Source organism: Micropterus salmoides, unplaced genomic scaffold (assembly GCF_014851395.1).
Source record: "Micropterus salmoides isolate LMB-PRFRI ecotype aquatic unplaced genomic scaffold, ASM1485139v1 Ms_hic_scaffold_16, whole genome shotgun sequence".
Classification (NCBI taxonomy): Eukaryota; Metazoa; Chordata; class Actinopteri; order Centrarchiformes; family Centrarchidae; genus Micropterus; species Micropterus salmoides.
In genome coordinates, this window is record NW_024040707.1 from 28,504,505 (window position 1) to 28,526,674 (window position 22,170).

Sequence of the window (22,170 nt, forward strand, 5' to 3'; positions counted from 1 at the left end):
AGAAAGAGGGTAGAGATGGCTGCAGTACAGGCACAGCAGAACATCACAAGGAAAGATCAAGCCTGTGCTCATGTAACTGGATTTTAGTTTTTGATTTTAAAAAGGTTTTGTAAAAAAAGAAAAAAAATTGGAATACCAGCCTGTTGACCATAAACCCTTGTTTTCACTTCCACTATGCTGAACTAGAGCTGAACGATTTGGGGGAAAAATGTAATTGTGATTTTTCTTCCAGATATTGCGATTATGATTCCATTTTTTTTTATTGAAGTTTTGCTGAAGTTCAATATTCACTGACAGTCTATTTTTGACAGAAGCTGCGTCAAGCAGCACAGAGAAGATGAACCAGGCAGGAAGTCGGACACAGAACGGCATTGAGAGTCCGGTCGATTTTCAAAATAAAACACCCTTTGCAGACTCCCAATCATACATCAACAATAAACACAGTTAAAACAGACATAAATAAACAATTTAACTATGTAGCCTACTTAACAAAAGTAGAAGCACAACAATCAAGGACAACTGAACCAGACAAAAACGCTCTTATTCTGAAATGCTCCATGTGGATATGAAACAATAGCCTGCAGAGAGCGGAACAAAACGGGCTCACAGAGAGCCGTTATCCATAGTTGTAGCACACAAATTAACAACACGTTAATTTGTAGGCTGAATGCGCTGCTGCTTAAACACGTCTGTGTGAGTTGACGCCGGACAAAACCACGGCACAGCCGCTGCCTGTGTCAGTTCGGCTGGTGCCATTTCCCACATTTTCCTCTAGTTTTGTTTGTTTGTTGTAAAATGTACATGCCCTGTGCCCACTTTTGGGTGCGTTTCCTGTACAACCACGGAAGGCAGTGTTGAACTATCTTGGTACGATGCATCATTAAACTAACAAACTTCTGAAGTACGACCGTTTCCCAAAATTGGCGTACCTTGTTGGTACTACCGTGGTTTGAACTAACGTAGTTCGAACTAACTATGTTTCCAGGTGTGTTTGTCTGACTTTCCAAGTACGAAACTCACAAAGCGTTGCCATATTCTTCCTAAATATGTCAGTTGTGACCGATATTAACTTATTATTTAGGCTTTTTATATTATAGTCGTACCGGCAATAACAAGAAAATCAACAATAGTATTAATGAAATAAATAATATATAACCAAATAATTTTATTTAGCCTAAATATAGGCTATAACTTATAATGAAGAACTACTAGCGATTACAAGACGTTTAGTAAAATCGGTCTAATCTGCAAATATCTTTGTGTCAACACTTTAACACTATTACCAATCCCTCGCAAATGATATCAAGGTCTTGAGAATAGCTCAGTGCCATAAGTGGCTGAGCTTGAGAATGTTCTCTATTGAGACAGACACGGGCTGAAATCCTGTCAGTTCTCTATTTATCTTTGTTATAATGGCAATGAAAGCTCTCAGGGATTTATTCATGACAGTACTTGTATGAATTTTATGCTGTCCCTTTTTATATTTATGTTTGTAATGAAAACTAGAGAACGCCCATCTTCCTCAGAGGCCTGGATGTATAAAATGTATAAATGAAGGTAATATTAAAAGTCTTTACATTCTCCGTTTTGTCCTTTAACCTTTATACTGGTTGACTAATATTAAATTTAAGTTATTGTGAACAGATGGGTAATCTGAGAAAAACACCTGTTGTTCATAGATGGTCTACAGATAGGCTACTTAGTACTGAAATAATGCAACCCTACCCATGATCCGACAAATATGTTTAAAAGTACTTTTACAACTACATTTAAAAAATCTATCTAACATTCCCTGCTTAAAACACATTAAATCCATCTCCTAACACTGCATTTTCTGCTATCTGTGATGTAGTGACTGTGAAACTATGCACTGTCAAAACTATGCAACTTAACGACAGTGGTCACAAACGTTCTTCGGAACTATGGTTTCAAGGAACACCCACGTTACAGACCTACGCTTAGCGATGGTTCGTACCATGTAAGTTACCAACTTGGTTACTTCGATAGTTCAAACTAGGGTTTTGGGAAACGGTTGCGTCGCAACTGCATAGTTCCAACCAAGGAAGTTGCTACCGTAGTTAGCAACGATGCTTTTGGGAAACGCACGCCTGATTGGTGAGTAGGACCATATTAGGAGGCACATGGAGCTTGTGATTGGCAAGCAGATCTGTCACACAATGACAACGGAATGAATCTGTAACTGCATGACTGTTTTAAATCGGGTCAGATGCACTGTATATTTCACGTACATTTTAATCGGCGTCTTCACAATTAGCTAATCGCGTTCTTTCAAATCGCAATTTTTGCTTGAACATGATTAATCGTTCAGCCCTATGCTGAACTGTCCAAAAAAACCTTACAAAAATGACTGACTAAACTGTTGTTTGCAATAATAAAAGGTTATTGTGTTTAGAAACTGATAAGCAGAACTGAAATTCAAATTTTTTAACAGCCCCACGGTTCTTGTCATTTTGGATTCGGTTCTAATTTGGAACCTTGTGGACTCCACCACCATAGTTCCTGTGCCACTGGAAAGCACTATCTCAGGAGGAAGTACGTTTTTGGGAGCAGGATCAGTGGCCATTTGCATTTTTCGTCTGCAGAGTAGAGCGAGTGTTTACAAAGAAAGCTTTAGGACTGAAAGTATTAGATATGTATTAGGTAATGCCTGAATGTTTAGACAAAAAGGCAAACAATTCACCCCCATAGTTCACCATTGCTATGGCGGCAGAAGCATGCAGTTATGCATTTCAGCGAAATTTGAATAAACGGTTAAAATAAGGCGAAGACAAAGATTCAGAAAGGTTACTTTGCTATAAGGTTTGTAATAATTTGGACATGAAGGACAAAATTGTCAGCAGTAGAAGTGTAGTCGTTGAGTTATTCATACACTGCATTGTATGAATCACCTTAACTTAGTTAATAAACTGATGGAACATATCCTTGGTCTAATTCTTCTTTTACAAATGTTCAGGTTTTACAGTTTGGTATGTTTTCAGGTTCCAAAATCTGTTGACATGGTGATGGCTGTTGTCGTAAAGGCCACGAGGAGTTACATTATGTCTTAGAATTAGCCAGTGATATTACCATGAGGCGTTTTTATCACCAAGATTAGGGTTTAAAGCGCCTTGCTTAGATGCAGACCCATTTAGCAGCGCTGGCCAATCAGGTGGCAGGTAGCTACTGAGATGTCAGGCTCTTGAAGGATAAGGTGTTCATTCAGAAGGTCTCGACACTCCCCAAGACAAAGGACCTATATCGAAGTCCACAGAAACAGGGAGGTAAGGTGTGTTTGCAGTACGAATGGTGGTGCAGTTAGCTTGTATTTGACAGATAGGCTGTGGTGTCACTTGGAGTATTTTGGAAATGTAGTTTTATAAAATTGTGAGATTAACTGGTCGTTGAAATGGGTGAGAGAAGAGAGCATCAAAGGAAGATGGTTAATTTACTTCAGCCGATGTGATCACTGAAAATATAAATCATCCTGCAGTTTCCAGTTTTATTGGACAACTGTTTTGGAACGATTTGTCTGCTGACTTCCTGTTACTTATACAGGCACTTTAGCAGTAATGGTTGTACCACTTATGTCTTCCATCAGTGTGCCTACAAGCCTGTAAGCCAGAGATCATAATTGTTACAATAATATTCTTTGTTTTAGAAGACTTTTTCTTCTTTCTATGGAGAGTGAAAGTGTCATTGCTAAGAGCGTCAACCAGAGGATTGGGGTCAATGGGATAGCCACTGCTTTTAGGATCATCAGCAGGTTTTGTCTTAACCGGATTTGGCTGGAGGAGCTGAATCAACTGTGTCCCAGGATTACAGGGATGACATTGGAGGAGAGTTTAGAGTCCAGAGGCCAGAGCATTGACGGTATCGTCAAACCCTGCCCAGCTTCTGAGCACTTTGGGGTTCCAGTCGTGCAACGCATCCCAAGCTGGTCTCTTGGTCTGCCTCTCTACTTTCTTGATATCTGGAGTCTTAATCCTTGCTTCGTTTTTACAGTCAATAGGGTGTACATTTTGGCCCCTTATGGCTGGGTGGATTTCAAAGAAAACCAAAAGAATGATCGTTATTTATTTTTGCCTTGGCTGTTAAGGAATGCTTATCAGCTGCAAAGTGTGGCCAAATGTCTGCCAAAAGGGTTTGCCATTGTTTGGGGGGAAAAGAGAACAAATTCAACATCATCCTCAAATTTGTTATCTTAAGCTTAAAGTAGCTGCAGAGTGCCTGTTGCTAGGTAACCGTTTCAAGTTGGTAAGGACAAGTCTTGAGCTGTCTAGAAGGCGTTGGGCTGTTGTGATTCCCTGCGACTTTGTCTGGGCCTTACAGATTGAATTTAAGAGATAGTCTGTGACCCTCAGCTGCCTTGACCATGTCCATAAATCCATTATAGAAGACAAAGCACATAATGTTTTTACACTTTGGCCAAAGTTTTACATGTAATTCAGCGCACTAGCATTCAGAGTAAAAACATTTTTTATGTGAAACATTTTGTGTATTACTACAAGCATGAAATGAGCAATATGTGCTATATATGTTGAGCCTCTCAATTCTTGTCTCCTCCAGATCAGCAAGAGTCTAGGCGGCGGAGCGAAGCACACCATTAGCAGAGGAAAATGAGTGAACTGGATCAGCTACGCCAGGAGGCTGAGCAGCTCAAGAACCAGATCAGAGTAAGTCCCTCAATGTCCTCAAGTCTGCCTGTTTTGGTATTATTTGTTTTCATAAGTTTGCAAATCCAGGTTGAGGTTTTATGCTCTAGAGACTGATATTTCAAAGTGGTGTTGATGAAAGCAGACTTGTCTCTGAGAAGCTTCCTATTTTGATGCTTCTACATTATTATTGACATTATAAAGATATAGCACAAATGAAGCCATTTCTTTCAGAGTTGGCGTGTGGCGTGGATAAAGATGTTTTTTGTATTTAAAAACACAGGTCTGTCTTGGTTTAGTGTTTGGAGATTAAAAAGCTTTTACATGTTTTATAGCCAGTGACATTATTTTAATAAATATTGTCATTGATCAAATGGTGAAATTCACTGATACCCTCATCTACAGTGCTATAAATCAGCAACCAAAGACAGCAGTTGGATGACAATATTCCATTATGAGCCATTGTACTACATTTCACAGATGAATGCTCTAACATTAAGTTAATGCTAAAGCCTGCACAATGTTAAATAGTTAAATATTTCATTATTAAATAATAACTTAATAATAAGTTAAACTGAGTTCAGACAATTAAATATTCATTTCACTTTGACTCAGCACTTGAAACTGTCATCAAACTGTAATACAAAACCCTTTTGAACTACAATATGATGAATGTTTATGACAGAGACAGTTGTACATTGTACAAGTACATTGGTCAAGTATTTTTGAAAACATATAAGCAATATAATATATGAACTGTATTATCCAAACTATAGATATTTTTTGAACAGTTTGTGCTACGAACACTATTTAGTCTATTGGTTGGTTCTCAAACAGTATTCAGGTTTGCGACACAGACCTATTGATTCATTGATGTTAAACTAATTGTGACGAGTTAGTTGGCTAAACAGATTTGACTGGGTTGTTGTATTTCAGGATGCCAGGAAAGCGTGTGCGGATGCTACCCTGTCTCAGGTAAGAAATATGTTTGTGCCATAATCTTCTCTCACCATTATTTACTATTTAACTATGATAAAATATAGTTTGATGTTTGAAATGTTACCCGTTATATGCTATACTATTTGAAGTTTGAGTGCTAACAGCAGATAAATGGATAGCAGTCTCAAAGTGACATTTTCTGATCATCTCAATCTCATTTAGATCACAGCTAACATCGACCCTGTTGGTCGAATTCAGATGCGCACTAGACGGACACTGAGGGGGCATCTGGCTAAAATCTATGCCATGCACTGGGGCACTGACTCGAGGTAATCTCATTCAACACTAAAAATATTTCATTCCCAGCCCCCCTTGCCTAAATGCAGGAAAAGGATATAAAAGCAAGCTTGAGTGTCTTTGTGCTAGTTGCTTCTCCTGAGGCTCCTCGTCAAATCATGATGTTCCACAATAGTTAACTCTTGCATCCAAAAACAGGTATTTTTCTATTTGTCCGAAGCGATCTATCAGATTAACATATATTCAGTGTTTTAACAATTCAAAAGTACAATATTTGTGCTCATTCACAATAGGTGATGCATATTTTGTTGAATGCACATTGAGCATGCACCAGTCACCCTATCTTTTAGTGTCTACTGTGTTTGTGTGCTTTGGGGGTGGGGTATGTGGGTAGGGAAAATACTCAAAATGGAGTCAGGCTTTGTTAGAGCTGTGTTGATAGCCCAGGCAGATGAAACAACACTCCTCAGTTCACATAAAGCCTTTTCCCTAGAGCACCTCACCTCAGCAACCAACATGTTAATCACTTTGGTGCTGGTGTGCGTCAGTCCACAGAGAGACCATTGCAAACTGCTTTGTCACCTCATCATCCTCCAGTCATATACCTTAGAAAAAGTCTTCCACAGTATTTACCCACCGTCCGCTCTTCCTGTTTCTGTTTCATCCATTAATGTTTCACCTCCTAGAGGAGTTGGGGTATTTAGAGTACCTGCTGAGATTCAGCCACCCAGAAAGAGGGTCACATGAATATGTTTTGACCCAGAGTCTAGGCTAAGGCTGCTATTTTTAGCCCCATGGAGACACTACTGTAATTCAGTATGGGGTGGATTTCCAACAGTTACAGAAAGAAACCCATCATTTAGTCCCACTTCCCTCATTAGCAAATAATATATCTAGTTAAATGTTCTATGTGTAACACTCTGTGGACCAAACAACCACACCAATGTTTATAGTTACAAAAAAATGACATGAGACAAGTTTGCATACAATTATTCAGTGCGCAACTTTACTCTGTGGCCAACTTAACTGTAGCCAGGTCACTGCCCTGCTCCATCGAGGGAAGAGCTGCTTTGTTCTTTCCAGTTTTGTTTCAATAGATGTGAGAAATCTAACATGGTATTATCCACAAAACAGTGTTTTCTGGTAGAAATTTTTTATTTTTAACATTTGGTATAATACTACTTTGTAATGTCAACAGAGGGAGCTTGAATGTAGAACTAGATAACCCCAATCCTCATGAAATCAGTGAGTCATGACTCATATCCCACATGAAAATATTTCTTCATAACCATAGTTGACCAAACAGTTGTTTGGTGGTGGTTGTTGTTTTTAGCGGCTCTACTGATAGAAGTTACAGTTTCCTTGTTTTAGATTTAGATTTAGGTCATTAATTATTTTCTCGCATAAGCTTTGACTCATCATGGACTCCAGCCTCCAAAGTTGTACGCTTGAACTCATCACACAACATGATGCCTTTGGTTTAGTTTGGAAGCTGTTTACATTAGCTGAAGTTCATAACAAGAATGGCAGAAATTAGAAGAAATTGAGTGTATGGCTACATCTTTTGCTTTCCTTTGTTCATTTGCTGCTATTTACTTTGGCTATGATTTTGTTCAGCTCAAGAGTGTGTCTCTTCTCCTTGTGTTTGACAACATCACAGTAACTCAAACAGACCTGTTGAGTGATGAGCGTCCTAAATTGATTGTGATTTCAAATCAGGTTTTTGTACAATTTTAAAAATGATTTTTCAGAAATAACAGCAATAAATACGTGGATGTTGTTTAATCGGTTCATCTATCAAAATCGGTTGTCTGTTCCAAACCTGTGGATGACAGAGCTGTGTTCTGACTAGAAAGTGAACATCTCACCTCATTGGTTCATCCTCTCCCAGCTGACGCATACACACACCCTCTCTTGCTTGCTCCCTCACAATACACTGGAAGTTAAGCTAATCTGAAGTTGGTACATTTTGCTTCTTTTGACATCATCCACGGCTTTTGATTATTTGAGATTAATGTGTTCATGTTAAGGCCGGAAAGCTTATACTTCCATTCCTTTTAGTCTAAAATTCCCAACACAGGCCATTCTGTCCGTGGCTCATTATCTGCTGGAGTGTGCACATGTGAGCGCGTTCCCGCCAGCCTGGTAGTTAAGATTTGCATAGTCCCAGCAGGCCTTGGTGTGCTCACTCCTTTTCTTGTTCCTATGTGCATTGGGACCTTTACTGTGGTTACTCTTGTTGAATTCATCCAGTTAAGAGAACATAACCTCAGAGGTACCTGAGAGCTGTCTCTAGAATGTAAAAACAGGGTTTGACTCTTATTAGAACTAGAAGAGCGAAGATCTCCGCCAGGCCATGTATCGCCAAATAGCGAATGAATAACATGCCAATGTCAAAAACTTTTTTGTGTCATTTCACTCCATTTACTCTCTACTGACTTATGTTGTGCAGAGGCAGATTGAGTCACATACATAACTTGTGTTCTTAACGTTCTTTCAAGTGTAAAGGCAAATTTTTGCCCTGAATGAAAATTGAAGGGCCAGATGGTTAATTGTGTGTTTTTAAACTATACTTTATGGTCAGAACGTGACAAACATTTGATGCCAAATCTGAGGTAGAACATTCAAAACAATTATGATTAAAAAAAAAATTTAAAAATATGATTAGTAATTATTTATGTCCCTTTGCCTCAACAAAATAAACATCTTAATAGAAAAATGTTGTGCTAATTCGATCGTGATTCTAATTAATGAAATCAAATATTTATTGACTATATATTGAACATCTGTTATGTTGTTGAGGGAAAACTATATTGTGATAATTATCATTATTGTTTTATTGCCCAGCCCAGTGTGTGAGTATGTAACTTAACTGATGTAACTAACATTCCTCCCGGCAAGTTAAGAACAGTGAGGAGTCAGCATTAAAGTCAATAAAGTGTCTTCAATACAGCATGACGTTAATGTTGTAAATTGTGGTCCCATTTCGAGTAAAATAGACTATAGAGCAGGGTATGCTTTACGGCGTGGCTACCTTTATGATTGAGAAGTCACTACCACAGCCACCCGTCAAGAGGATAGAGGTATAGCAATCCTTATCCATGGCACGGTGTACTTTTAAATAGCCGTGAATTTGTTTTTGCTGTCTGTGTTTTCGTCCTAAAACTTTCACTGTGTTTTTAGATCATGAAAGTTTATTGTAACATTTTCTTCGCCTAAAAATATCTTGCTCAGCGTTGTTCAGTGTCTTGTTTGGTTGTACTAAATGACATGAAAGTATATTTTGGTTTAAAGCCTCTTTTTTTTCATTAGCCAAAATTAGCATTCCAATTAACATCAGTTACTGTGAATTATGGATGCACCTTGCTAAGCTGTTAACCCTAACCCCTAATTAATCAGTATGCATTTTAGGATCAGCACTGACCATTTGTGGAATTGGGATATTGAGCAGCAACTTTAAAATAATGCTGTGGCACATTTCTGGTGTACAGGTACTGAATTTAAAGCGTTCATTTGGCTTCTTAAACTCCATTCGGCATGACACTTGTTTATTAGCAAATCCAAGTTCTTTTAGTCACTGCTGAGAGAGGGAGCGAGAGGGGGTGCTAAGCAAATATATGCACTGCACGCAACTCTGCAATCAAATACAATTTTAAATAGGCCTAGTAAAAAAAATAAAATAAAAAAATTGGAAAATCAATATGTGGCGTTCATATTGTGTTGCCACAAATAAATCACTGTATGGGAAACACTGATTTCTGCGTGTTCAAATTTTCCTCATGTTTTAAGGGAATGGTCAGTTTAAATTGTTCTGTAGTTTAAGCTGTCTTTTCTTTCTTTTCATCAGGCTGTTGGTCAGCGCCTCCCAGGACGGTAAACTCATTATTTGGGACAGCTATACCACAAACAAGGTAAAAACACGATATTCCAAAGAACTGAAACAATGTCAACGGCCTGTAATCTTGTTTTTTCTTTCATTCTTACTTTTGAAGAAAAAGTTGCATGCAGTTTGTTTAGCTTTAATCATTCTGTGCACAAACATATGAGTTTGACTCAAATAATTCCAAGCTATAGTGTTATGGCTACGGAGCAATGAAAACAAATGTCAGCATCAAATTGAATAGCGCCCTAGTAGTAAAACTAGTTGATAAGATGACATCATAGAATATCAGTTGGTCAGGTTATCCAAAGGCAGCACGATGTAGAACAAACAAGCCAAAAACAACCTTTGGCTTCTGAGGTTAAAATTCCTGTGATACTATGTTGGATAAACTCAGACCTCATCATGCTTTAATCTTCAGTCTTATTGCTAACCAGTCGGAATGTCAAATGTCTCTTTGCACCAGTGCAAATCCAAGATATAAAAACATTTAAACAACCTGGATATACAAAAGACTTAATTGATTCCAGAATGAGGTAGTATAAACATGACAACATGTGTATGGTTGACTTTCATCAGACTTCCAAATCTTAACAAAGGCTTCGTTTAGAAAATGGTTGTGAGGAGAATTGTTTGATTTACCTGTTCATCAAAGTCCCTATCAAATAATCATCACTCCATCATTTCTGGCAGCTAGTTTCATTTAGATTGACAAAGTGCCGAGTTCATTATATAGCAGTTCACAAAGTAATTCTATTTATAGTGGGTATTGTGCCCTTGAAAGGTTAAGTTAATATTACGGACAGACTTTGTCACATGCCCTCCCCTCTAGCTCCCATCTGTCACTGCATACAATCTAATATTAAATCTTCCTCCTCTCTTCCAGGTCCACGCTATCCCATTGCGCTCCTCCTGGGTGATGACGTGCGCCTATGCCCCTTCTGGGAACTATGTTGCCTGTGGAGGCCTGGACAACATCTGTTCCATCTACAACCTCAAGACCCGTGAGGGAAATGTGCGTGTCAGCCGTGAGCTGGCCGGACACACAGGTAGGCTGGGCACAGATCAATCTACCAATAGTTCATATCTGTACTTGTACTCAAAACATACTATTAAGTGTTTCGTAGTTTGAAAAGATTCTGTACATTATTGGACAATAAAGTTGTCTTAGGAACCCAGACTCGCATAGCTTTATGTAATTAATGCCTCAGTGCTGACCTGTCATATATAGACATACAGCTTAGTTCCCTTAAAGCTGTCCCTCTCTACCACCCATGTAGTGTATAATGACACTGGTGGAAAGTTTTTAAGAAGGCATTTAGCATCAAGCATGATGATCTAACTTGGGTTGTGGCTAACTACAAAACATCAGTTAACCCAGTGAGGTTTCAGGCATCACAGGCCTAGAGAGGAGGGGCCCTCAATCAGCAACAATAAAAACGCAGCCTCGACTGAATACTGAATTCTCTAGATTGGTCAGTCATTAACATTCAGTTGTGCCTGCTGATATTTACTAATTATACACACTCAAGTTTCAATTTCTCTCTTCCTTTGGTTGAAGAGGAGATTATACCCAACACCCAATTAATTTGAAAAACTGGTTGAAACGCAGCTTTATCAGGTAGTGAGGATGACACTTCGAGTGAGTGTATTTTCTTTTTTTCTATTTTTTTTTAAAATCTTATATTTTTTAAATCATATAGTCTATAAGTCATTCTATTATTTGCTGATATACAGTATGTTGTTGTTGTTTTTTCTCTGTCAGCCTCATGTTCGGTGTAAGCATAATTATCTTCACATCCAAGACAAGCCTGTCACATGGTGTGTCTGTCTTTATAAAAACAGTAGCTGGTCGAGCCGTATCCCAGCTCAAACTCATGAAAGTGTTGAGCTCTTAGGCAAGGAGCATTCATCTGATCAGTGTCACATGATGCAGGAAGTGTGTCAGCATTTTAGTTCTAGTTCCCCTGCTAGAGGGAGGGGTACGTACGCTCTGCCAGCTAGTGAAGGATGAATTATGGAAGTAAGGCATGAACCAGGAGATACCCTAAAGCTGGTTCTCTGTTTCTGGTAGTGAATTAGTCAATTCATCTCCCACATATCCAGCGCACACAGTATTCTCTGAGGGTGTGATGATGATTTGGAATTGAATGTTTTCCTCTGTGCAGACAGTAAGGAAAGGAAGCATCTACGCTGTAGCACAATCGAAAAGATAGTCCATCCTAAATGGTTTATTCAGTCAATGTGTTTGATTCCTGTCAGGTTACCTGTCCTGCTGTCGCTTCCTGGATGACAACCAGATTGTCACCAGCTCTGGAGACACCACCTGGTGAGTTGTGATACTGTACCCCATTACTGTCAAATTCAGCATCACCACAAAGTACAGCCTCCAAAATCACAGTTGTCACCTGTCCAACACAATTTAATCAAAGATTGAGCAATACAAACTTCAATTATAGTATTAATTGCGAGGCTTTTGTATTTATTTAAATTATATTGTAAGGTGTTTCTACATTTTGTCTACCCTCTGTAGGTTTTTCTGCTTGTCAGTGACATTTCTGGAAACAATATAGCCATGTTAGTATCCCAGGTCAATATTGAGATTTTTAATCTGCACTGTTTACCATTCCCAGTGAGCTACTGTTGCAAGCCATGTCAACCTTAAGCCCCAAGGGCTGAGTCCGCGTAGGCTAGACACACTTCATACAGCCACCTGCATCACAGCAATGACACAAATTTCAAAGTGCTCTAGATGTTGTGCAGCATTTTGCACCTGTAATTTGACATTGGTGTTTCTGCTTTCTTGCAGTGCTTTGTGGGACATTGAGACTGGCCAGCAAACAACTACATTCGCCGGTCACACCGGTGATGTCATGAGTCTCTCTCTGGCGCCCGACACCAGGCTGTTTGTGTCTGGAGCTTGCGATGCCTCGGCCAAGCTCTGGGACATCAGAGAAGGAATGTGCCGACAGACCTTCACTGGCCACGAGTCAGACATCAATGCTATCTGCGTAAGGCCAGACACACATTCTCTTACATCTGATATATTAATCATGTAAGGGTGTTAAGTCTCAAGTCATTCAAAGCATGTCACGTCTGTCTGAGCAAGTCTCAGGTCATTGAGATACAGTCACATTCAGTTTTATAAGCAAATTGCAAGTCAAGATGTAAATCATGAAGGTCTGCATATGCTGACCATTACAATGACCTAGCACTTCAATGTTTTCCTGTCAAAGCTGTATTAATTGTGTTTTATAGCTGAGACAAAGTCCTTGCAATGCATTTGAATGGAACTTCATCCTGCAAAATCTGTGCTACAAGAAGAAACACCATGATTTCTTTGTTTTGCATACTACAATTTGTCACAATCACTCTAAAGTAGGATGAATGCACTGAAAAGACTGAAAAATTCCCCTTGAACATTGTTGCAGTTCTTTCCCAATGGCAACGCCTTTGCCACGGGCTCAGACGACGCTACCTGCCGGCTGTTTGACCTGCGCGCTGACCAGGAGCTGATGGTTTACTCGCATGACAACATCATCTGCGGTATCACCTCCGTGGCATTCTCTAAGAGTGGACGCCTACTGCTGGCTGGTTACGACGATTTTAACTGCAATGTCTGGGACACTTTGAAGGCTGACCGTGCAGGTAAGCAACCATCCAGCCCAAAACAGCAGGGCTAGATGAAGGTATTGTGCTGGTGTACTTTTCTGTACCAAAATATATGTCCAATAGACACGGCCCATATTTTAGGTGAGTTAGCAGCTCTTCGGCTAAGAATCTTTCAACAATAATCCTTTTCTAAACAAGCAATTGATGTTGTTTTTCACCTCCCAAGTTTTTTTATTTTTGTTGTTTTTTGGAATTGGCCAAATATGTTATGAAGTCAATATTTTCAGGTCTGCTTCATCACAGTGGTACTGCTGGTTATTCAGCTGTCTGAATAACCAGCAGTAAATATCCAGTTCAGTGTGAGCCCCAGTCAAAAATGTGGAGCAGAGGTGTGGGGAGAAACGGAGTGTATCTGTCCCGACCATTGTTTAGAACTTGATCCAGGTTTTAGTCACCTTCCACTACAGCCTTTAAAGTAAAGCCAAGTGGTGCAATTCAACAGTGAGCGCAGGCAGTGGAGGAAGAAAAACGTGAAATGTGGAGGACAAAATGCTTTTTTTTCACACATCTGGGCACCTGGCCAGTTACTACAGAAAGTGGGCGTGGCTGTCACTTTATTAGTTTTTGGAAAACTAGACACATGGGGTGTAGGGCTGTGCAATTAATCAAATTGTAATCACTATTTAGATTTTGGCTTCCAACGATAAAAGCAAGTTAATCGAAGAAAGATTATTGACACTGTTTTTGTCTTTTGTTATAAAACCAACGCACCCTTTTGTTAACAGCGGCACCACTGTTGAATTTCAGCATTATGTAACGTAACGAGTTGTCGTCAACTCAGTAGTTCACCTGCACTTGCTCTGCTTCATTCTGTGTAAACACACACACCGAAGCCCGTCACCCTGGTGAAACACTGATTTGCTGTCATCCGTTTTAAGATGCTGTTTAAAGTTAGTTATATTCCATTACAATTTCTAAGTTCATGGGCTATTTGGGTTGATACATAATCATTTAAAAAAATAATGCATTTCAAATTTTAAAAGTTGAGTAGTCCATCAGTAATCGTGTTAATAATCTTGATTTCAGTTATGACCAATATAATCGGAATTATGATTTTTGCCATAATTGAGCAGCCCTAATTGGGTGACCACCAGCCACATTACACCATCAACCCAAATTTTCAGGCCAGGGCATCTCTATAGCACCACAGTGCTTCATTTATAATGGTATGTGACACATTTTTACCTTCATAAAATAAATTGCAGCTCCTGTGTTTGGATATTGCACCTGGCCATGCCAGGCCAGGCCATCAGGAAAAGGATACAAGAAAAATTTTAAGGCACCAAATTCAGCTGGCCACCAAGAGATGGGTTGACACTCTGAAGGATGGCTCCATGGCTGCAATGGGAGACATTGTCATAGAACTCTTTTCCTGGCTGCTTCACAAGTTTTATGCTTCTTAAAAAAAACTCAAATGACACCTGGACTAATGTTTGCCAGAAGGCAACTCTGGGGGGGGGGGGGGGGGGGGGGGATTATTTGTATATGATTAGACAAAAGTTAGCTTTTTAGCCATCTCGCTAAATGGTGCAAGTCAAACACATCAGTAGAAACACATTGGCAAGGCTTATGAAGGTAGAGTGTTACATGAATGCATCAACAAAAGCCAACAGCCCTAAACATGAAGCCAAAGCTGCATCTGGAGTGGCCTAGCGCGGCCAAATCGGAGACCTCAACCAATCCACAATATGTGGTAGGACTTGAAAATTCCTATACAGGCCTGTCTAAACACAATGAAGACCATTATTGCTGCCAGCTGTTTTTCTACTTGGTATTGACTTGAATGGACCAAATACTTTTTTAACATGTGAATTTGTACAAAAAAATTGTAGATATTTGCTTTTGTTGGGTTTGTGAATACTTTTTATCGGCACATTAAATGGCCTTTTCTGTTTAAAGTGTATATTCAGGGAAAAGCCATTGGGTATAAAAGAGCAGGTTTTGGACAAAATTTCAGATGGTAACCCTCCTTTTAAATTGGTCAAAAATCTAAGATGAACATTTATTTGCAACGGAAGTAACTTCTTCATTGGTGGTTGCTGTTTTAGGAGTATGTCCATGCAGTGCCTCTACTTGAAATGTGAAAATACAGTTGACCTTGGGCTTCACATTGTGCCACACATGACCATACAAACACCATGTTGTAGTATTATATATGCATTTTTGCTTGTTAGTGTGAAGTAGTACTTTGACATGTTAAATGTCTGTATGAGCCAAAACAGGAGAAGATCCATTGTCATTTCCACAGTCTAAAAGACATTAATATACATCTGGGAGAGCAGCAAGCATCAGCAGTGAAGAGCCCCTGTAGAGGCATGAATACTTTACAGCTATGACTGAATAGTTGGATAGGGATCAGAGGAGGCCCACATGTGAGCAGGCTATTTCAAATGCACACTTATTTGACTCAGTTGTGGGTGGAATGTTGATTACTATTGTATTGAGTCAGTATTAGCCTTTAATAATCATCTAAAAGCTCAGATAGTGGCATCTGGAACCAGCTTCACCTCCTCCTTTTTTCACCTTATTCCCCATGTTTCACCTTTTTTAGGAATCATACAAGATTTCCACAGAAGGGTCATTAATATAGAAATTCTCAATTGCCTGTTTAGTCACCTTCAGTACTTTCTGATGACCAATAATTCAGTCTTTATATCCAAGTCTTACCTAGAATGCGGTATCCATCAGACAGAGCGAGCGTGTTGCTGTGTCTCAGCCTCTGGTGTCTCTGCAGGTGTCCTGGCTGGTCATGATAACCGGGTGAGCTGCTTGGGTGTGACCGACGACGGCATGGCAGTGGCAACAGGGTCCTGGGACAGCTTCCTCAAGATCTGGAACTAGTCTGAAGGTAAATGATGAATTGAGAGGTCTGATGTGCAACAGTGCACGGCCATCACAGTACTGGTTTAGTAATGTCGCCATGGAAGCTACATGGAACCTCATCTAGAGTTTGCAGTTACTGCCATCTGGGGGTTGGGAATGAAGGTGCAACACATCAAACATAATATCAGCCACACACAATGGAATTGTCTTACTTGAGGCCTCCTGTGTTAAATTCCACTGGATGTAAAATGTTTTTTTTCCAGTTGTTTTACCATCCTGTAACGGTCCTGCCTGAGCTGCCTTTACTTGTTCTTATAGCTTCAGAAATTTCTTGTCAAATCTTAAAGTGATGTAGTATTGAGTTTGGAGCACAAATACGTGCATAAATGAGTGAGCAGTTTTTGTCTGCAGTTTGTGAATATTTGTAATTGTTAATAAAACTGAGAGAAACAGATATTCACACTATCAACCTTTTGATTAAATTTTTTTTAAATTTTCATTTGACCAATGAGTGATTTTGCTGAACAATTGTAATCTAAAAATGTATTTTCGTTTGTTTGTTTGTTTCCAGATGGCGTATGGACTCCAAAGTTGAGTGGAAGACCATTCCAACATCACAATGTTCAATTTTATTGCATATCCAATCTTTTCAAAAACACCATGATACTGACTCCAAACACCCCAAAAAACTATCAAGGGCAAAAATTCTCTCTTTCTCCTTCTCATTTAAAAGAGCACAATTGTCTGTCACTCATTCAGCTAAAAAAAAAAAGGAACAAAAAAAAAAGCTTGAGGAATTAAGTGGTTTCCAAATGGAACGGAGGGGAAAATTGTGCATTCCTCACATGACCATGGTCTGGTATTGTAGTAAGTGAAAATACAAACACCCCACCACAGCTGCCGCCACCACAAGCAAACATGTCCTGCGTCCTCATTATATACAGGTCTGAGTGAAGGTTATTACATGACAGTGATTTAACTCTTAATAGCTTTTTGGCCATGTTTATTTTTTGTTTTCTTTATTGTTTTCATTATTATTTTTTGTTTAAGAGAAGTAGATCGGTGAACTGTCAGGTAATGTTTAAAATGAGGATCAAAGCTTTGTTTTATTTTCTAGTCTTTACACATTTTAAAGAATGTTTTTAAGTTCACAACTAAAATAACCTCCATGTCATTTAAAATCCAGCTTTATCCTACTGGAGAACAAAGTGAGAGAATTGAGCTTCAACAGGGAGTCCTCAAGCCACTTCTGGCCCTTCTGTATATTTAGCCCCATGATACTTTTACTGTTTCCTTTTTTCCAGTGTAGTACACAAATCTTTGTTTGCACAAAAATTAAACTTTGCATATATAGAATAATGTCTAAAGAAAAAAAAGGTTAACTAACCAAGCACATGCTGTTTATGATAATGAATGCTCGTTTTTAAAACGAAAAACAACAAAAAAAACAAACCATTTTAACCATTCTTACACCTTTTCGTCTGGCGACAGTGTAGAATAATTAAATGAGGATTAACCCATCGGATCATAATCCACCCTGCCCCCTTTTTTATTCATTTTGTTCTCCTTTAATTTAGTTTTGTTTTCCCTGGTTTCTGTTGCCCGTGGTTTGGACCGGTGATGTGATTTGGTCGGGTAGGGAGTACCTCCACTTTAGCCCGGTTGCAATAGCCCGGACGTTTCTCTTTTAACAGAGGTGCCCATTCCGTGCTTGGAAATGCAGTTACTACTCTGTGAATGACATGTTGTATAAATCAATGTTTGAAAATAATGATATTGAAACTTTTTAAGTTAAAAACGAAAAAAAAAAAGATTTTGGTTGTCTGCCATGGGTGGGTTATCTCTTAGAATCGCATGCTGTAGAATTGCTTAAAAAGGTGCATATGGAATTAAGTCCTTTGATGTTTTTCTTTAAGAAAATAACCTGTTGAATATATCAGTACAATGGTATTTATATTTTTCTTTTCTTTTTTTCCTCTTTTTGTTTTTGGCTACTCCGTGCATACATGATTCAACTAAAATGTCAAAGCTATGCACTTGAGAAGCAAACCCTGCAACATAAACGGTTACTTGGTCCATACTTGGGAGGGATTCCACAAATTAAGAAGTAACTTAAATGTTTAAATTGTACACACATGCATAAGTACATTCATTCACCTAAACATACACAGTCTCAAATGGAACAAATAAATTTTCATTCCTTCTGTAGCAAACAAAATTCCACTTACAATGAAAAACATTTTATAACAGGTTTTTTTCTGTCCTTTAATAAAAAAAAAATTAAAAAAAAATCTTGCAGCATCTGAATGGCAGAATTTTCTGTTGTTCCCTACTCCTTGTAAACAGACGCTCTTTCTTTAGCAGTAGTGACATTTTTTCCATTCTGTTTTTTCTCTGCGACATTCTGTACAAAAACTGTGCTGTAATTGTGCGTTAGGCCTGGAGTTGGCAAAAGATAAAATGAAATAAAACATATTAAAAATGAATTAAATTCCCTTTCCTTTTCTCTCTTTCTCCATCGAATAACTGTAGAGCTCTGCACCCCCACTGTTCACCTCTCCCCTTTTCACCTTTTGTATTTAATTTTAAAGTCAGTCAGTGTACAACCGAAAGCTGGATGCAAGATAGAAACTATATTAAAATGTACTGTTATTTAAGACGTAATAAAAAGCAGTTTGAGATGACCTACTGTGTTGAGTGTGATTCACTTAGAGCGGTTACCACTGAAGCTAGAATGTTGCAGAATGTTTGGTTTCCTTGTAATTATGTTAAAGTCAAATAAACAATTTCTTATCCACTGTTGAATCAGCCTGGCTTCTCTGTACAGTCATTGTCTACATACAGTCATGAAAAAAATATATAAATATGGGCACCCAATATCAGCCAAATCTGAGACCTACACACATCTCCATAAATGGATTGGTGCACTTAATGTTTGGTGGCAAACCTTTTGGGGGCTAAAAAGGTTTCTCATGCCTCTGTACTGGAATTTAGTCGTCTTTTGCCAACTGCTCCAGGTCTTTAAGATTTTATGGGTTCCTTCTCCCAACTGGCCACAGAACTCTTAAGTGCTTTGTCTTGAACCATTTTTGGGTGCTTTTTGCTGTAAGACCCGTGACCTCTGATGGGGACCCAGCCTTCAGACACTGGGCCCTACATTGTGCCCCAGATGTCTTTGGTAGTGTTCAGATTTCATATTACCATGCACACAGTCAAGACATCAAGTGCCTGAGCAGCAAAATAACCCCAAAACATCAGTAGACCTCGATCATGTTTGACTGTAGGGACGTTGTTCTTTCCTTTTGAAGGCCTCATTTTGTTTTCTGGAAAGAAGAGAATAATGTTATTTACCAAAAAGCTCTATTTTAGTCTCATCTGTCCACAGGACATTCTCCCAGAAGGATTTTGACTTCCTCAGGTAAGTTCAGGCAAACCCCAGTCTGGGTATTTGTATTTGTGTCAGCTCTGTGTTCCTCCCTTTCCATTCAGATAGCGACGGATACTGCGAGCTGACTGTTGTACCCTGTGTCTACAGGTCAGCCCCAAGTTTGATTTCTATATTGCCAGCACCTATGAATTGCTACAGCTGAATTTAATTACAAATTAAAGGAGAATCCCATGTTTGAAATACAATCATTTCTGAATATTTTGAAAAGTGCCAATAATTTTGTCCAGTCCATTTTTGGAGTTCTGTGTGAAATGTCTGAGATTAGGCTTTTTCAAATAAGACAAATACACATGAGAATACCAAAGCATTTGTAATTGCGATAATTTTCCGGGAGAAGTAGTGCATTATGTGACAGACATGCAGGGAATGGCTGTAGCTTTCTTTTTATATGAAGGTAGCTATGCAGTTTGTTCAGCAGCATTTATGAAGGGACACATTATGGTCCTGTTTGTAGTTATTGTGAGGACCAAAACTGTAGTCTGAGTGTTGTCAACCTTTGATGTGTCTGTTCAAACTCACATCAGTAAACTCAAACTTGAATGGAAGTTACATGCTCACAGCTGCAGAGCTACTGTGTACACCTTTAAAGGGCATTTCGCTCAGATACTGAGCGGCCCCTGTCTCTGTTGAACTCCAGGTTTTTGAATTTGTGTTTTTACTCATATACGCTTAAAAATACTACCTGGTCTGTGTTGACCTCTACTGGAGAGTAGTAGAAAATATGAAAATGCATACAATCACTGCATGCTTCATATTGATTTAATGTAATGTATCTCGTCATACGGTACTCACTAAAGAAAACTACAGATTAATAATTTGTGACAGAAAAATTAAAATACTGTTCTTAAATGATATAGTCAGTCTCAGCAGTGTCTGTTGTTGCGGGGGGGGGGGGTTCAGATTTTGAGAAAGGAGAGGCTGGATCCGATGAAAATTAACAAGAAAATTTAATAAAAAAATAGGTGAATAAGAGATGGCATTACAGAACAAACATGAAACAAAAACACTGCAGTGGACTGTAAAGTTGTTCCTCTTTTCAGATTTACAGCTTACAGTCCTGATTCTCACAAAATGAATTGTTAATATCCTCCAGGTATGTGGGCGGGTCTTTTCCTCCAAATGGCTCAGGACCATAGCCATTGGTCGTTTGGTTACTTCTTCGTCACCCAATTAGGAAGGGTGTACCTTACTGCTCTGTTACTTTTGGTCGAACAAAAGGGCACCAATTCCCAGACGTGAAACCCCTTTCAGTCTACAGGAATAAACAGTCTTTTGCTCTAAACTAATCATGGAGAACAACAGGGCTTGTCTCCAAAATGGTTGACACCCTATCTTAAGTGTCAATGAAACAGTCAAAAAACTGTCCTGGCACTAAACAAAGAGGTGTCCGTTTTCTTTACATTACAAAGAGGATACAAACAATGGTTTAATCAACATTCTAATGCAATCATTTGGCCTAAAACCCAGCAGGTTTACATTTGAAGGAAAACACTGAAACACTGGAATACATTAAGTTTGTTGTAACTTTTTAAAACTCAACACTGTTCACTGTAATGGAAAGTCTCTCCATGACAAACCTATTGGTCACTTTGGACAATTCTGATGTGCTCAAATTTTAATCAGCCTCAGCAAGATGTGTCTATTTGTAACATCCATTGATGGACGGCTGGTATGTAACATTATTTTAGGAGGTGAAAACTCCTTGCTACACGTTCAATACTGATCTCTGACCTTTTAGTCCCATACACACCAGCACGTACCTTGAGATCCTCAGGCAGAGGTCTTTTGTCTGTTCCAGAGTCTCGACTGAAAACTGAAACTGAAAAGGAGACAAAGCGTTTGCAGTCGGGGCCCCGAGGCTCTGGAACAGCCCGATGAAATCAGTGCGGCTGAGTCAGTGAACTCTTTTAAGTCCCTTCTTGAAACATACTTTTATAGGAGAGCCTTTCCTGATTTTAGTCGATTTTAATTATTTATTTAGTTAATATATTTTTCTTTTAACTGTATTTTAATTTCTTAAGTTTCTTCCTTTTACTGTGTATCTTGTTTGTTTGATGTGTTTGATTGTCTTTTCTCTTGTGAAAGCACTTTGTAACATTGTTTTGAAAAGTGCTCTATAAATAAAGATTATTATTATTATCATTCTTATTACCTGATAGATTGTTATTAACCATAGTTTACTGCGCATGTGCACGACACACTAAACGCCAAGTAGTTAATTAAATTCAACCTTTTGGCATGAATAGCAAAACGAACAACCACGAAGACACACGTTTGTGTTGCACTGAGCCAGACGGTGGCGCTATCACACTCTACTAGTTTAATGTTTGGGCAATAAGGTCTTATTGCTGTACGGCCGGATGGACTGCATGTTTGGATGACAACCCGAAGTTTGTCATGTGGCCAAAGTTGCATGACAAACCAAACAAAGTGGGCAACTGGCCCAAGGCCTCAGGTCA

At 38.9% G+C, this 22,170-nt stretch overlaps 1 protein-coding gene across 2 annotated transcripts in view; it reads left to right on the forward strand.

Moving 5' to 3' along the window:
- Positions 1-19,065, forward strand: part of gnb1a (guanine nucleotide binding protein (G protein), beta polypeptide 1a) — a 42,698-nt gene extending 23,633 nt beyond the window's left edge. For both annotated transcript variants that reach the window (XM_038723242.1, XM_038723243.1), the window contains exons 2-11: positions 4,567-4,673; positions 5,589-5,627; positions 5,814-5,920; positions 9,736-9,799; positions 10,655-10,817; positions 12,031-12,097; positions 12,578-12,779; positions 13,200-13,416; positions 16,175-16,288; positions 16,835-19,065. In XM_038723242.1, coding sequence (XP_038579170.1) covers positions 4,617-4,673; positions 5,589-5,627; positions 5,814-5,920; positions 9,736-9,799; positions 10,655-10,817; positions 12,031-12,097; positions 12,578-12,779; positions 13,200-13,416; positions 16,175-16,281 — 1,023 coding nt within the window. In that variant the 5' untranslated portion in view covers positions 4,567-4,616 and the 3' untranslated portion in view covers positions 16,282-16,288; positions 16,835-19,065. The remainder of the gene's footprint in view (positions 1-4,566; positions 4,674-5,588; positions 5,628-5,813; positions 5,921-9,735; positions 9,800-10,654; positions 10,818-12,030; positions 12,098-12,577; positions 12,780-13,199; positions 13,417-16,174; positions 16,289-16,834) is intronic.
- Positions 19,066-22,170: the final 3,105 nt, after the last annotated feature.